The sequence below is a fragment of the Heteronotia binoei genome, chromosome 2 (genome assembly GCF_032191835.1).
Source record: "Heteronotia binoei isolate CCM8104 ecotype False Entrance Well chromosome 2, APGP_CSIRO_Hbin_v1, whole genome shotgun sequence".
Classification (NCBI taxonomy): Eukaryota; Metazoa; Chordata; class Lepidosauria; order Squamata; family Gekkonidae; genus Heteronotia; species Heteronotia binoei.
The window spans coordinates 57838793-57856601 of NC_083224.1; the positions used below are offsets into that span (position 1 = coordinate 57838793).

The 17809-nt window shown below is 39.5% G+C and overlaps 1 protein-coding gene across 1 annotated transcript in view; it reads right to left on the minus strand.

The window, feature by feature from the left end:
* Positions 1 to 1149: 1149 nt before the first annotated feature.
* Positions 1150 to 17809, minus strand: part of IPO9 (importin 9) — a 72674-nt gene continuing 56014 nt past the window's right edge. The window contains exons 14-24 of the mRNA XM_060231076.1: positions 17284 to 17443; positions 16905 to 17131; positions 14837 to 14985; positions 13597 to 13725; positions 11602 to 11877; positions 10768 to 10934; positions 6502 to 6635; positions 5022 to 5141; positions 4702 to 4806; positions 3537 to 3613; positions 1150 to 2247 (exon numbers count right to left, since the gene is read on the minus strand). Coding sequence (XP_060087059.1) covers positions 2137 to 2247; positions 3537 to 3613; positions 4702 to 4806; positions 5022 to 5141; positions 6502 to 6635; positions 10768 to 10934; positions 11602 to 11877; positions 13597 to 13725; positions 14837 to 14985; positions 16905 to 17131; positions 17284 to 17443 — 1655 coding nt within the window. The 3' untranslated portion in view covers positions 1150 to 2136. The remainder of the gene's footprint in view (positions 2248 to 3536; positions 3614 to 4701; positions 4807 to 5021; positions 5142 to 6501; positions 6636 to 10767; positions 10935 to 11601; positions 11878 to 13596; positions 13726 to 14836; positions 14986 to 16904; positions 17132 to 17283; positions 17444 to 17809) is intronic.

Here is a 17809-nt window from a genome sequence, read left to right on the forward strand (position 1 = left end):
GTGGGGTTCTTGCACATGCCCACTGGAGCTGAGCGCGAAAATCCTTGGCTTGTTAAGTACCGATCAGATCAGCGCAGGCGCGCTTTCTCCCATGGGTGTGATGCACAGAGACCACGAAGAAGATCTGGGGCACAGAAAACTGTGCCAATGTAGGAGGAACCCAGAGGATCCCAACCTACACCTGGCAGTAACCCTTTGTTGAAATCACAGTAGGAAATGTGGGAGGTACATGAGATCATTGCAATGCTATGGGATCTGTTGAAGCGAGCTTTGACTCTCCAAAATCTTGTAGGCCTCTAAAATTGTACTGGACTCAGATCTAGCTGTAGGGAATGTTATGTATTTGCTGGGTTATGTATTGCATGTTACTGGGTTCTGTTGCCTGAGCTTGAGGCAGGCATTCCTTGCAAACCAGGATCCTGAAGCCTGGAGTAAGCCAATCAGGATGCTAAGCATGTAACAACTTGTAACAGAGATGCAAATGAAGGATTCTGGAGTGAACCAACAGGAGTAATTGTTGCCTGATAGGGGGCGTAGTAACCATTGCCAGAGTGTATATAATGAATGAAGTGCCTGAGCTGTTTGTGTGTTTCTTCTTGCAGTAAAGTGTTCTTGGTTGATTCAGAGCTGGTTGAACTCACTCTACAATAGGGAAAACCTTCAGAAAATAATTAATGTGCTAGGAAGACAATAGGTGACTGTTAGATAACTCATGAAGTCTAAGCTTCTGTCTGTTTTTGCAAGACACCAATTTCAATTTGGTGGCTCATGAAGCCTAAGCTTCTATCTGTTTTTGCAAGACACCAATATAATGCTTTCTCACACAGAACACAGAGAAATAGGAATTATATAATATTATTTACTTCCCTGAGATAAAAAAAATGCAAAGAGTTGCTTAGATTAATCAGAGAGGAAGGAATGGGCTTAACATGCTCCCAAGCCACCATATGCATCAATGCAAGATTATAAAAAGCCATCATACTGAAGTACAACTTGATTAATAAAACTTTCATTTCCACACACTTGAAGGATAAGGGGGAAAAAAGGTTTATATTTTAAAGCATGTAATGCAAAGAACAGAAGTCACTATAAACTTAGAGTGGTCCTTGTCCTGCCTAAAAACAACAAATGAAGGATGCAGACACTCCCTTCAGTCCAGAAGGATAACAAATATTTGAACAATTTTATTTTAGCTTTTCCCAAAAGGGGAGAAAAAGGCAAAGAGGTGTTGTGAGATGCATCAAACATTACCTGCAGATTAGTCAGTAAATGTTAATTTTACTCGCCTATAAAAATACACATACTAATTTATGAGTTTAGCTGTTTTGAATAATTCCTGTGTGAGAAGGAAACAAAAGTATTCAAACTGTATTCATGAAGTAAACAGACATGTTAAATACCAGGAGGATCCCATATAAAAAAGTCTGTTTGGCTGCAAAACCAAAGTCATCAGTAACCACAGGAACTGAGTTTTAAGTAGCAAGTTCTGCAATGACAGATTTAGTGAAAAACTGGTGACGTGATAGAACCCAGGTGAAGTCATTTACTTCCATTTATGACTGGGAAAAACTTTTATTTTTTCAGGTTATAGTCCAAACTCGTTTTGTAAGTGGAGTCCATTTCATTCAAGTGTCTCTTTGTCAAAAAGATCCCTAGTTCTATAAAAAGATGTGATATGGTAAGACAGATAATTTACCCTGTGTTACACAAGTGCGAAGTGGGACAACTCCCCCCCCCCACACACACACACACTTTATACACATCCAAACTACTGAGAACCATAATTCCTTCCTCATTCCACTAGGCTGTGCTATGAAAAGTCAGCAGAGTGCCTTTTCAAAAGTGGAGAGAAACTTGGTGATAGGGCACATTATTTTAATGGTTTACTGGAAAGTTGATCTGAAGAATAAAATGTTCCCCTTGTGCGAATCCAATGTGCAAAACTTAATGCACACCTTTTGTTGCCTTCTGAACAATCCTTCTGTTAACCCATATCGTGATAAGGAGACGAACTTCAAAATAAAGATGATCACATCTATAATATCTGGTGAACAATGGAAGATGTTTCATGTTAAGTCACAAAACATGAAGCAAACCAGAAAAATGTTGTCTAGATATGATCACAATGTTCTTGATTTATATGCCAATGGCTTGAAGCACTCTTCTTTCATTCTCATTGAGGTGGTCTGAGAACACTGCATAGCAAGGCTGCTGAGCAAATTGACACAAGAAGTCTGTAAGATAAGCCTAAGGCAAAAGGGAAAAAATGGTTATTTTTACTTCCACAAGATTTCTTTATAAATACAGTCATAACATTTAAAAGATTAATAGTTGACAACCATGTTAGTCATGAGTATTATGCTTAAAGTCTGCATGATGCAGGATTCAAAGAACTTCATTTAAATGATTATAATGTCTTTTTTGTACATATTCAATTTTTAATCTATTTCAGCATTACTTTTTTTAGCTACCCTTAATGTTCTTAAACTTTCAATGAAAACAAATTCAGTAGCTTAGTTCTCTTGCTGTTACTTCTGGTCTTCTATAATATTTTCTTTTCTCTCCTCTCTGAATTTTTTCCTGCTTAAAATTACCAATGTCCCCACATTTCAGTCCTCAGCAATTCCACTCTGAAGATCCAGAAGCAGAATGATAAAAGCTACACATATCTGGAATTCATAGTCTCAAGCGGCCATACTGCCTGAAAATCCAACATGCTGTATGCATTAATGTGCAACACCTAGTCAGTCATGTTTCTTCTTGTAGAAGTACATTTCCTCTCCCGACAGGAGAACTGGCATTATTCAGAATACAAATCAGGGAATAAACTATTTTGCAATCATCCAGCTGTATATTATTAAAGAATCTTTCCATCCAGATGCTCTTATTTATTGATTACTTCTTTATCTATGCTGCATCACAGCAACACATCTGAATCTTTATGTAATTTATTCAGTTTTATCTGTAATAATTAAAATTATTTTCAATTTCAAAGGCATCCAGCTGTCCTCAACCAGAGCTAGGGCTTTTTCAGCCCTGGCTCTGACCTAGTGGAACTCTCTGCCAGATAACATCAGGGCCGCAGAGCCTGCAAGGCAGAGATGTCCTGCCAGGCTTTTGGTTGAGGACAGCAACAGGTTTTATCAGGGCGGACACTCCCCTCCTTTCTTCCATCTTTTCTCTTTGCCTCCTCCCAACACTGCCTGTGAGGCAGCAACACAGTCAGTAGCTGGCTTAAAATCTGGTTCATGAATGCCATCTGAGAACTGTTTTTAAGACTGTATGTTTATATTGTATTTTATTCACTGTTTTATATCACCCAGAGCTCTGTGAACTCAAGGGCAGGGTGATTCATAAATTTAATTTATAAATAAATAAATGATGTTATAAGAGGGGTTTAAAAAAAAAGAGGAAAACTGAGAAAAATAGTACTATTTTAGACAGTAAAGAAAATAAAATTAGTAAAAACCAAGACAATATGCAATAGGATGTAGGTTACAACACATGCTCCAACACAGAGAAAACCTCAACATTACCTGTAGGTCTATCTGGTAGAGGGGGTCCTTCAGTGCATCAGGATCATCCTCATCATCATCTTCATAGTAATCATCATCTGTTAACCAAACAAATGTAAGGTGTCTTTTTGGCAGCTGTTTGTACACTGAAATGAAGTGCCATATTTTTATTTTCACTTGAAAGAGACCAGTAGACAACAACAAAAATGAAATGCCAAATATTGGTATATTCCAGCTTTTAAAAATGTTATGATGAAAATGCATGTTTGTAGTTTCTTGTGTTCATAATGTACATCCATTCCTGATTTTATTATGATTATGTGTAAGTTTCAGCCAACTCCTTAAGTTTTAAGTCTAAAAGCTATGTAACCTCAACTTCCTCCTCTAATGTGCAGACACATAACTAGAATATTTTCACATTCACATCATGACAAAATTTGCTATTAAGTTTGAAGTGGCAAACTGCAAGCCAGGAATGCATAAACAAGGGCAAGGCAGAAGCAGTGCACAGGTCTGAGACCCCACCCCTTGCTGCCATTTTATTCATATAGCTGGAAACCATGGTTTGCAATTAAGTTTGAACTTTCCTGAGAATCCATCTACTCGGTGACTCATAAAGTATTGCGATATAAGTACCCTTTGAGATAAGCTTCACATGCTCAATTATTTATTTATTTTTATTTTAAGCCAGGGGTGGCTAAACTGTGTTTTGGGAGCCACATATGGCCCTTTCACATATATTGTGTGGCTCTTGAAGCCCTCACCACCCCATCAGCCAGCCTGGAGAATGCATTTAACATTAAAGTTGCTTTCTTTCCACTTCTCCCTCCCCCCATCTATTTGCCTGCCTACCTTACCTTCCTTCCTTCCAGCTCTCAAACATCCAATGTTTAGTCTATGTGGCTTTTATATTAAGCAAGTTTGGCCATCCTTTTTTTAAACATTTTAAAGCTGCCTTTCCACCTAATTTAGGGTCTTCAAGGCAGTGAAAATATTACAACAAGATTAAAAACACATTTAAAAAAACTAAAGCAGAGCACATAAAGGGGAGGAAAAGTCAAAGTGAATCTCTGAAGAATTCCAGCCAAAATGGAAAAGTCTCCACCTGCTGGTGGAAGACAATGATATAAGGGGACAGACAAATCTTCCCAGAAAAGGAATTCTATATTAGAATTGCTTTGCTCACCATATTTGTTTGTGGCAAGAATATCTGACAATAGCTGTCCTGTTAAACCTTCATCCTCTTCTTCATCCTCATCTTCCTGATCTTCCCACATATCATTAGATTCATCTGTTAATTAAAATAGAGAAACAGTTTATGTCATAAGGACTACAACAATTTTTTGCTCTAATGTTCACCACAAATATTTTATCTTTGTTTTCTTACCAGAAAGGTACATTAAAAATATTTCAATTTGACAAGAGTTGTATTCTGTTTTTAGCAAGAATCATACATTATCAATAGGTTACCACCATCAAAAGTAGAAAGTGAAACCAACATAATACCTTGGCTCCAGTCTGTAGTAGTTTGGCGGGAAGCATTTGCTTCCATTGCATTAGAAAGTTCATTTATTATCAATTTCAAAATTTTAATTAACAAAGGAATGTTTGTCCAGCGCTCAGGATCTGTAAGGTATAAAACATTTTTTTAATTGTTAAAAAAAATACTCCCATGGCTGATTTGAAGACGCATTCCAAATATCTGAAAGGTGACAGACACAGAGACAGCAGGAGACACTACAATATTTCTACTTTCTGGGCTTATGACTAAGACATCTTGAAGCCTCTCACTTGCATTAGTAGGGCAACTAGACTATGTGGATTCTGTATACATTCTTTATTGTGTCTTGTTATGAGGCAATAGCTTCGTACTATCTGTGTGTATTTATGATTTTCTATTAGGAAAGGCTAAAGAGTTTAGTAAAAAGAAATCAAGGGGGGGAGGACATGATAGAGGCTTAGGAAATTATGCATGTGGAGAAAGTGGATACAAAGAGCTTTTTCTCCCATTCCCATAATACTAGAATTAGGGAGCATCCAGTGACACTGACAGGCTACAGATATAGGACAGATAAAAGGAAACGCTTCTTTACTTAACAAGTAATTAAATTGACAAATTCACTTACAGTGCAGGAAGTGATGGCCACAAGCACAGATAGCTTTAAAATGAGATCTGACAGGTTCATGGAGGATAGGTGCATCAATGGCCACTACTCATATTCTGAACCTCCACATTCAGAAGCAATAAACCTCTGAAAGTTGGGAGGCAACATCGGGGAAAGCCTTAGCCTCTGTGCCCTGTTGTTGGCTTTCCAGGACAACTGGTTGGCTGCTGTGCAAAACTGGAAGCTGGACTACACGGACCACTGGTCTGACCCAGCAAGGATCTTATGTTCTTGTTGAGAGGCAGCTATACGTATATATGGGAAATGAGAGGGAGGAGGGGAAGGAGATTGGATTTATACCCTGCCCTTTACTATCCAAAGGAGTTTCAGAGCAGCTTACAATTTCCTTTCCCTTCCCCTCCTCACAACAGACACCCTGTGAGATAGGTGGAGCTGAGAGAGCTCTCCCAGATCTGCTCTTGAGCAAAATAGCTCTGTGAGAACCTGTTTCTGACTCAAGGTCACATCAGCAGGTACATGTGGAGGAGTGGGGAATCAAACCCGGTTCTCCCAGATAAGAGTCCGTGCACTTAACCACTACACCAAACTGGCCATATTCAGTTACTAAAATCTCAATTTTTATGTATAATATTTTAATTGGCCATTGCTATTCTTATTGTCCATTAGCCTGAACTGAGCCAAATGGATCAGGGAGCATTATGAACATGTACATAGTACACCGCAACTTAGTTCTCTACAAAATTACATGTATACGAAGTACCACTGCTTTGGCTTGTATGCACATGATTACAACCTACAAAATATATTTAAAGGATATTTTGGATCTCTTGCATCTGGCTGATTCTGTCTTGATTACTTACTTTTGGCAGCTTTTGATCGCGTACGTATTCCTTCTTCCATATTAAATATTTCTTCTCCTTTTACCCTGATATCCTGGAGTCGCTTGTCTTCTGTATTGATGCCATACTGAAGGAGTTTGCAGAGGGCAACAGAGCTGGGGGAAAATAAGTTTACTTGAAAATCATTTTAATTTTTAGCCTACAAGTCCAATCTATGGTGCATATACACAGAGCTGTGAGAACTTGTCCCAACAGTGTTCATTAGGACCTACACAAACCACCCCTGAGATATTTAACAAGGGCTGATATTGTTGCTTTCAATATGATTTATTTCACTCCTGTGATTGTGCTGTCTCCAAGTGCAATTCCATCAAGATGGAATGGGGTTTTTGGAACATCATTCTCTTTAAAGACATTCTTGGCTGAAAACAATGGAACTAAGTCATTAGTTGGATTGGGTGGAGATTTCCACTGACAAAAATCCATTCTGCCAGTAGAACAGAATTTTTGTGTACCTTCTATCCAGTTTGCATTTCTAAACTCTCCCTGAAATGCTACTCCTGAAGTACAAGGGATCCCCAGGAACAGCATGAGGAGAAGTAGGGGAGAGCAGAAGAAATAGGTGATTCTACCACTGGATCCAACACTAACTTTCAAACAGAATGAAATTTAAGAGAAAGAGCTTTGTTCCAAGAAGTTCTAAATTCAAATCCATCTTTTGGTATGAACCATTAATCAGAGGTGTTGAACTCATTTGATACAAGGGCCGGATCTGACATAAATGTCACTTTGTTGGGCTGGGCCATGTGTGCTGGTCTGACAAACGTGAGGTACTGGAGATATAAACTTTATAAAGGTGATTTCAGATGCCAAATGGCAATAGCAGATGAATGACAATAGCAGACTTGACTGGATTAGGTGTGATATGCAGAGGGGTAGTAGGTGTGGAGGTACCAGCATTGGTAATGAGACAGGAAACCTAGGTCTCAATTCCATCCAGGAGAATTCAGACCAGGAGGATGTAAAGAATCAATGGACATAAGTCTGACATTAGAACTACAACATTCAGTTGTTGACCTAAGAGAAGCAGTGCTCTCACAAAGGAATTTCACAGGGAGATTAGAAAGAGAGACTGCTGAATTGCAATTGATAATGATCAAATCAGTGCATCCTCCAGGACTGAACTGGGAGCTAGTTTTCCTGTCTCCTTACCAATGTGTGCTATTAGCATTTGGCATCTGAAATCACTACACTCTCCAAGATAGAAGGACCCATTCAAGTGTTCTAATTCCTAATTGGGGTCTTTTTGAAAGAAAATAAAATTCAGACAGGAACAGAGAAATTCAATCTTAAAAAAAACAACAACTACTTTTCAGAATAAGCCAAAACAATTTCCTCAATGTAAATTGTGTTTGTCAGAAGAATCCATCCATCCATCTATCCACTCACCCTCTGAAGAAGTCTGCTTACACAGAAAAGCTTATACCTGGAATAAAATGTTGTTGGTCTTAAAGCTGCCATGGGACTCCAACTTTGTTTTTCTCTCCTCCCCCTCCCCTCTTCCCCAAAGCAGCCCTGGAGAAGGAAGCGAGAGGGGGGAAGGAGAGAGAGGCTTGTCTTTCTATCTCTCTGGCATGAAGCAGCCACTGAAGGAGTTGTGGGGGGGGGAGTGTCAGGAAACAGAAAAGAAAGAGCTATTGAGGGAGCCAGGAAGAAAGCAAGCTGTGGGCCAGATCTGAGCCCTGTGGGGCGGGATCCACCCCATGGGCTATATGTTTGACATCCCTGAGCTAGATAGTCCTCACCATGTACAGCAGACAAGTAATGTAACTGGCCAAGCTTAAAAGGCTAAAAGTTGATTATACAAATACTTAAGAATCATGCAAAAGCCAAGAGCAACAACCATTAATTAAATTATTTCAGCTCTCTTTAGGATTTTTCAAAGAAATGGAATTTTAACAGAAAAATGAAGCAGGGCTTAGCTGCACAGGGAGTTTTAGTAAGATACATATATCTTTGGTAAATTCAGATTTTTCTGCAAACCTGGAAAATCCCCCAAGTTTGCAAGACTATTATATATATATATATATATATAGTCTTGCAAACGGGGGATTTCCCAGGTTTGCAGAAAAATCTGAATTATTTTTTTTTAATATGGAGGGGAGGTCCCCCTCCAAATAAGAGTGTTGTCTATGCAACAATTGTATTGATAGCCATTTCCAGTCTTGATTTCTGTCAGTAGAAAAAAACAGAGGGAGGGGCATGGCCCTTTCTGGGACTGTTCTGGCCTTCCTTTGAGGGAGGAATCATTCGCTCCAAGCAGGACAGCAACCAATGGGTGATTTGCAACCAGGTCCAGGACTTATCCAGGTCCAGCTACTTGCTACCATTCAACATCAGCCACCGCACAAAAGCCACTGTTGTGTAGTGATTAGAGTTTCAGACTAAGATCTAGGAGATGCAGTCTTGAATCCTCCCTTTGCTGTAAAAGCTCACTAGATAACTTTCAGCCAGTCACACATACACTCAGCCTAACCTACCCCACAGGGTTGTTTTGAAGTTAAAGGAGGAGAATGATGTTAACTGCTTCAGTCCATTGTGGAGAAAGGTGGGATACAAACAGGGACATGAGATTCCCTCTTGTAATTTCTTGTGGGTCCCCCATTAATAATCAACACAACCAAATCTGAGGATACTTAAAGTCTGGACGCTGGAGCTGTGAATGCGCTAAACCGATCTTTCAAAAATACCTGAAAAATTACCCCAGGTTTGCAGAAAAATCTGAAATCTAATTAAACACATGGGGGGTGGGTTAAAACCCTAAAATGACAAAAGAAAGGTCTATAGCTTTAAGAAATGGATGCCCTTTGAGCTGTTCTTAGGCAACAACAACAGTTTGGCCAGCATTCCAGGCCTGGTTTTTGCTTGATTTCTACCAATAAAGGGCAGGGGGAGTGCAGGGCCGTTTGGGGGCTGTTTAGACCTTTGAGGGAGGTTCCATAGGGGTCAGGTCTGGCAGCAATGACTGGGCAACTTGTTTCACCTGACTAGTAAGACTCACCCAGGCCTGGCCACTTGCTACTGTTCAACAGCAGCCACCCCACAAAAGCCAATACAGTGTTGTCATTTAAGTTTCAGATTGGGACCTCAAATACCTATTCTGCCCTGGAAACTCACTCTGTGACCTTGGACCAGTTGCACATTCTCAACCTTGCTTACCTCACAGGGTTGTTGTGAGGATAAAATTGTGGAATGGAGAATGATGTAAGCTGCGTTGGGTCCTCATTGTGGAGAAAAGCATGATATAAAGGGTCTTTCTTCCATGAGTTTTAAGTCTGTGTAGTTGAAACACAATACTAATTCTGTCAGCTTTCTACCAAACTTCAAGGGTTAAGCTTTGTAAATGCGAAAATCATCAGGAAGATGATGTTCAAAGAGCTTAAGATGTTATCTAAGTTCTAGATCTTAATGGTTACTTAATCCACTTTTCCTCATAAAACATCCCCGGCATAAACCTCTGTTCAGTAACTCATTTTTGTGGATAGTCACTTTGAAAAGCAAGAGAGAAGTGTTGGGCCACTGTCCATCACATCCTAAAGTGACTTGCTGGCAGGTTCTGTTGCCTCAAATGTCACTGTCTCCCATACCCTTTTTGTTTCTAGGCTGACAATGAGGCAAGGGAAGTATCAGAAACCTACAAAGAACTTGGTTTTACCTGAGACCACCAGTTGACTGACTCTATTTTATACCATAACAAATAAAGCACAAGAGATATTTTCAAACTGATAACAAAGTTAAAATGTAAAAGTCTTGTGGAATACCAATGATAAATCCATATGCATTCCAGTTTGTTTCTCTACACCAGGAATGGACAAACTGCGGCTCGAGAGCCACATGTGGCTCTTTCACACTTACTGTGTGGCTCTTGAAGCCCCCCACACCCACCCCATCAGCCAACTTGGAGAAAGCACTTATCTCTTTAAATCACTTCTCCAAGTCGAGTAAGCCGGTGACTTGGAGAATGCATTTAGAGTTAAAATTGCTTTCTTTCCACCACACCCTCCCCCATTTTCCTTCCTTCCTTCCTTCACTTTCATCTTGCAGCTTTTAAACATTTGATGCTTACGTCTTGTGGCTCTCAAACATCTGACATTTATTCTATATGGCTCTTATGTTAAGCAAGTTTGACGACCCCTGCTCTACACCAACACACAATTATTTTTAAGAAGAAAGGAATATGCATGCTTGTATCTCTAAGGAACATATTGTGATCAAGGAATTCCTTACCTGACCTTGCCTTCATATTGTCCATAGAACAAATGTTGTCGACTCATCCACTCCGACATTACAAACTCCAGAGCAGGTTTGCCTGTTGGACCAGGGAGACTACAAAGAAATTCTAGGAGTGGTTCCAGCTGAGAATGAACTAGATGAGCAAACACCATGATCAAAGACTGCAAGAGGGACAAAATAATGGAGATACTTTTATGTATGTCTCTTTTTGGGGTGGCTCAACATCTTTACCAATGCATAAAACTGAATTAAATACACAGTATTCTATAAAATACACAGTATTGTTTGATAAAAAATTAAATAACTAAGTGAGTGCAGGACTTAATACACAAAAAACAAATGGGAAATTATATCCTCATTATGTAGTATCCAGTCTCCTTATACCACATTGTTCTAAAGATCAACTTTCTGCTGAGTAATTGAGCAAGTATGCTAGCCACCTCCTACAGTGCATCCCAATTAGTTTTAGCAGATGTGCTGCTCAGGTATTTTCCAATTATTCAGTAAAACTAATAATGAACAAATTTTATAAATTCTCAATTGTGTTAAGGGCATTTCTAAGTTTTAAAGGGCAAATTGTTCCACATGCTAATGTCCCTAGGAAACACAGGAAGTATTACACAAAAGTTATGGATAAACGGTTTAATGGATTCAACCCAGAGAGCTCATCCACTTACAACCAGAATGCTATCTTACTCTGTATTTAATGAATGGAATCACTACCAAACAGGCCAGCTTTGACTTAATTATATGGCCTATTCCATGTGTAATAGTACAGAAAAACACAAAGTGACAAGCATATGGCTTCTTAGTTTCCAGCTTCCTTACCTGCATTACTGTAAGCGTTTCTGCTTGCTGCATTTTACTAAGAATTGCTCTCAGAATCTGATCCAGATTTTCTCCCAATTCACTCCCTGCTTTGGAAATCAATGTGGAAACTAATCTGCCTACAAAGGCAGCTGTGAATTCTGAAGTGCGTGGATCTAGGAGCTGGCTCACCACCTGCATCACGTACCACAGTCCATTGTGGCCTTGCTCATCATGCCACTGTGCAATTTGTTCCAGTGCTACCGAGATGTATGCACGCAGACATTCACCACCATTCTGAACAAACAAAGGAAAAAACTCTCCTTTAATCTACTGAGAGTTCTGTACCTTTCAGACATTCAGACAGCATATGGGAAAAATTAAATTGGTGAGACTGTAGAAGTGGTCAACAAACTCCAAAAAGATTTTTTAAAAACATAAAATAAAACATGCTTAAAACATTACCACTCTTGCAATATTTTGTTTATTTAACAGTCCCTGATAACTGACACCACTTGATCTGAATTACTGCATCAAATCTGGAGACAGTGTCTGTACTGTAGCAATCGAGTATGCTGTTCAGGTATTGTTTAGGTAGGATGCAAACCTACTTCTGAATTACTGCCATTCATTACAGAAATCTAATGGTCAATGCTCTGTGCCCTAGGACCCAGGGGAAACCATGAAATGGCTGGGCATTGTGAGTTTTTGAACATAAGTTGCTTTGTGTGCTGGTCAAGAACATGTGAAAGCACCATGACACAGACTGAGGGTTTTGTGTTTACCTACAAAGCTGTAGTCTTCCCCAGAAAAATAACTGCAGTTCCTATGAGGCAGTGCAAGAATAGAGAGACAGCAATGTATAGTAGTCAGTATCAGCCTACTATCTGGAAAGCCTAAATTCAAAACCCCCAGTCTCCACCTCACTGGCTTCTTATTATTCCTCATCTAAACAGTTCACATTGCTTTCCTACTGAGAAAGATTGGATGAGAGCATGAATACAGTGAAAAAGAGGAGGGAACCTAGTTGCACCCAGGAAAGCCCTAGCAAAACCAGCTTAATTCAGAGAGAGAAGCAAGACAAAAAGCATTTTTTAACCTTGAATAAAACTGTGTTGGTTTTAAAGGTGTTTTTTGTATTTCTCTCCTGGGACTGAGGCAGCAGAGCAAAGCAGCATCTTTCTCTTCCCCAAGGGAGGGGGAGGGAGGAGGAGCCTCAGCCAAAAGAGGAATTTGGCTTTGTAGCTCTGCTGTGTGATTGAAAGAGCCTGGCACAGTTCTAGTTTTGATTGATAGAGTTCTACCTCCGCCAGGTCTTTCAATCACACAGCAGAATTACAGAACCAAGCTCCTTCATTGGCTGAGACTCCTCCTCCTCCCTTAGGAAGAGGAAAGGGCAGGAGGGAAAGAGTGAGGAGAGACCGCTGTGCTTTGCCACCTCAATCTCATGCAGAAAAACAAAAATGGTGACAACAGAAGTAGGAGAGAGGGAAGCGGGCCTCATAGAAACCCTCTGGAGGCCAGATCAGGCCCACAGACTGGACATTTGATACCCCTGCTCTAGAGGAAGGACATGATATGGGTGTGATAGATAAATAAGCTAGCCAGCCAAGGAGTCAATTGAGGAAATTTTACTTAAACACTGAGCTACCATAAAATAACTGCATGGCAGTATGAATACCAACTAGAAGGAAAAAAAACATGTTTTAAAGGATTCCATATGAATTATTTGTCTATTTATGTAGCTTTATGGGGAGTTCTTTTTATGTGAATATAAACCACCTTTCCTAGATCAGTGAAGTAGTAATCTGTCTCCAAACAGTCTCTCTTTAACATATTCTCTCTTTTACTTTTGTCCCTGTTTTATCTATTATACATAAAGCAGAAAAAATCATCAAAAAATCTCTCACACACTGTACTTCACAGTTCTACTGATCTCTGGGATTGAGGTAAATTTAATAGTTGCAAGCAGCATTCCACCTTTAACCACCCTCTCCTATTCCCAGGAAAGATTACCTGCATGGTAGCATGGTCATCTGTATGCAGGCTACACTGAGCCACAGCAGGAAAAGCTTGGCAGATTAAGAGCTCTGAAAGTGGGGGTTTTGTATGTCTCACAACAGTTGTTAATATATCTATTGAAGTCTGAAAAGGTAAAACACAGAGACAGGAAGTGAGAAGTTTGGAGCAAAGGCACAGAACAACAACAGTGGCTTGGTTCAGGTACAACACCAAAGAGTAGTTTAGCACAATGAGAATAAGCCCTTGAGAAACTTGGTCTGTGTAAAAGCTCTTCCTTCTCCTCACATGTCACTATTTGTATTGTAAATCAAAGTTTTCTGCTCTATCGTAGCTGGCAAACTATGGTTAGTGTTTGTCATGAAGATAAGAATTCCAAAGAGTTGCTTTTTCTTCCAAATTTGCAATCTTGATTTATGTCAGTTATTGTTTGTCATGAAAGTAGCTAATTAGCATTCAACAATTAAGGGGAGAACAGATTACACAATCAATTCTTAACCATGGTTTAGCATTCTATCTAATCCACATGAACACATGAAGCTGCCATACACTAAGTAAAAAGACTTGATATATCAAAGTGAGCACTGTCTACTCTGACTCACAGCAACTCTCCAAGGTTTTAGGCAATGGTCTCTCATATCACCTACTAGCAGATGCCTTTAACTGGAGATGCCAGGGATTGAATCTGGGATGTTCTTAATGCAAAGCAGATGCTCCACTGAAGCCATACTAATCTAGTGTGAATGTATCCCATATATAAAAAAAACAAGCATGGAAAGAGTAAGGGTTTTATTTCCCCACTGAGAGTATTATTCCTGTGTTAATCAAGTGAAAGTCAACATAATTGAAAGATTATATCTAAACCTTTTCATGTAACAGAATCAGTTCTTCAGAAGAGATAAGGAACTGATTAGCCTCAAAATACCAATGCAGGACTGCTCAAGATGGTCACTTCAGTACTACCAAGAAAAATGTATGTTCTGGCTCTATAAGCTTCTTAACCTGGAAGCAAACTCTGATGCACAGGCTCAATTCAACTAGGAAAGAGCTACAGAAAGGAGGCTTGCCACGAGGCATTAAAGACTAGGCATACAAACTTCACTCAAAACATAATCACCTTTCAGAATTTAGTATATGTTTCTCAATAATCTGTGAATAAATGTTTTTGTTCTTTACACAAAGAAATAGGAAACTATACGGATGATTTCCCAATTTGAGAAGGGGACCTCATACTTACGGCACAAAGTCCTGCTGGAATCTTATCTGCAGGAGCCTGCATAATGCTGACAAGAGTTGGGATTAATCTCATCTGCATTGCATGCTGGCATGTTTCTATCTGTGCTAATTCCTTGAATATGTCTTGGGCAAGAGAGGCAACTACAGGATCTAGTGCAAGAAAAGCAACAATTATTGAAGCTATCCAGATCAAAGTTGCACCATTTCAATAATAATAATACAATTCATTAGTTTGATTTTAAACTGGATTGAAAAGAATACTCTTTTACAATGTCTCCTTTCCATGTCAGTATAATGAAATTAAGTTTAAAGGATTAAGAAGAAGAAACAACTCCAAAGACCCTTCCTTAGTGTTCCGTGTTGGACAAAACATGCTCTTATGATTAGACCCTCAAAATTCCTGTCTGAAATATACTTCATCTCTTGTGAAGACAGGAAAGAACCCACAAAATGTTTAAGTAATCTGCAGCATTCCAGATCCAGAGGGTTGGTTTAAAGTACATAGTTTTATAAATAACAACCAAATGGTGGGGAAAGTACATTTATATTCAATGTGTTTGTTTAAATGTGATATCTATGCTTCACTTTGAAAAGCTGGAAAGTCGTGGAAAAAAACTGCGAGTGCCAGAAAGGGGAAGCTGGAGACATAAATTATGCTGAAAAATTTATGGCTGGTTCTGTTGCAACAATCAGAAATAGTACAAAAATAAGAATCAGAGTAGGCTGGGCTCATATTCACGGAGACTGACATTACCTGCAGGAAGACCCCTTTTCCTCACAGCAAGGGTTATCCTTAACTTGCCTTAAGAACGAAGGGTTCCTTTCTACTTCCAGCTATGCCCTGCCTAGGTTTCAGCTGAGTTCCAGAGACTTCATACTTAATTCCTCCCCTTTTTCTCTCTCCCCATCCCCTTCTTTGAGATATGTCCCAGCTTGTGACAGATTTCACAACTCAGGGTTCAATGTAAGCTTCAGTGCCAAACAAATGCTAGCACTCTCACCAACAGGAAGGGCTTCCACCACACTAAGGAAAAAAAAGAGGGTGATCAGTGAGCTATAAGCCTGAACAGCTGCACCTGCAGGATGGCGGAAGGGGGGGCAACTCACTTCCTTGTTTATCTCTCCAACAAGAAGTTGTGGGGCCAACAACCACCTTCTTCAGATAGGCAGAAAACAGAATGGGACCTACAGTTCCTCTAGACCTAAAACATGGCAGGGGTGTCCCACATGCTCTAGAGATTTCTTTTAATGGAAAAGTGCCCTCAAAGGCTGCTCTAAGAACATGCTGCTGAAAAAATAGGTTGTATTTTCCTAAAAATGCTGTTTTTCCAGTACACTTTAAGCTAATATGATGCAATCACTGAGCCATCTAGAAAGAGTGAATGTGAACACAGAAAATCTGTCCAGAATGCTTCCTGAACAGACATTTATTATTTATTTGTGTTATTTATATAGTCCACTCTTCTGGCTGAGATTCAAAGTAGATTACACAATGTAAACCAATGCAATCAGTAAGACAAGACATCTAATAGACAATGTAATAGGACTAGGATTGCAGAAAATAGAAACAAAGCACAGGTATTAGGGATGGGCATGAAAATTCTGGTTCAGGGTTTGAGCAGTTCCCAAACTGAGCCAAAAATGCCCAAACCAAACTGACCAGTTCAGGTCCTTCTTTCTCCCAGCTATGGCCCATCTCTACTAGGCATGGCATGAAAAAAAATCGAAAATAGTATCACATAAATAGAAATACAATACAGTGAGGCCAAGACAATAGAGTCAACAATATATAATATATACTACACATAGTAGCATACTTCACAGTCCCATTAATAGACAGTCATTTAAAGATTTGTTTTCAGTCACACTACACTTCCTATGATTAAGAGCTCATTTTACTTTGGTTGCACCTTAACTCGGGGGATTAAGAAATCGTGTGGTTATTCAATACACTGAATTTGCCCATCCAAAATGGGCATCATTATTGTCTTTCCCAAGAGAATATGGAAAAACCCAAATGCAAAATTATTTTGTAATTATCAAATGAATATCTGTATTTGTGCACATACCATTACTATACTTGAGGAAGATGGCAATGGTGAAGGGACAAATCTTGTTTTCTACACTTGCTGTAAAAGCTGGATCTACTGTACAGACAATGCAAAGTGTTTCCATCACAAGGTTGAGGACCTCTGAACTGAACTGAGCTGCTAAGTGGATTAGTCCATCTAGGATACTGGGAAGGAACGGCTGCAAGACATGCGTGCTCTCAGAGATCTTTAGCTGGTCACAGTAACTAGAAAAAAAGGAAATTTCAACAGTCAGTAAGATAGTAAGCATTCAATATTTATTCAACTCAAACTTTACTTTTTCTGTTTTACCAGAGAACTGTCTGATGATTACACATTCCTTCATATTGGCTCACAATCTATTTTCCAGTGTACTTACCCCCAAATAGCCCTTACAGCAGAAATCCGCACAGAAGGGGGCTGGGTTTCATGAAGACCACTAACTGTGGCTTGCAGAAACTGCTGGATGAGCTCTGGAGACATTGCAACTGTAAAACGACTGGCAGCCCAAAGAGCACGACCAAGCAGAAAAGGTGACACTGAGGGGGAAAATGAGCTGCTATTACTGCAGTTCCTGTCTCAGAAATACTATTAAACTATATGGCCCAACATAAAATTGAAAGAGATACAGAGAACATGAAAGCTGCTTCACTATTTAGGCATTTGGATTTGCAGACTGCTCCCTTGAAACCATCCATGGCAGGTAAAAGACTAATTATGGACTGTACTTTGAAAGTCTCTTCCCTCTGGGCAGGGAGAGGGAAGGGAACAATGGTTGCATAAGACAGCTTGGTAGCTAGTATTCTTCTATAGCTTTTATAGGCCTTCTTTGTTTCTCAACTGGCTCAGAAGGGAGGAGAGGTCTAATACTTCCAGAAGTGGCAATAGCTTCTATGTGAAGAACA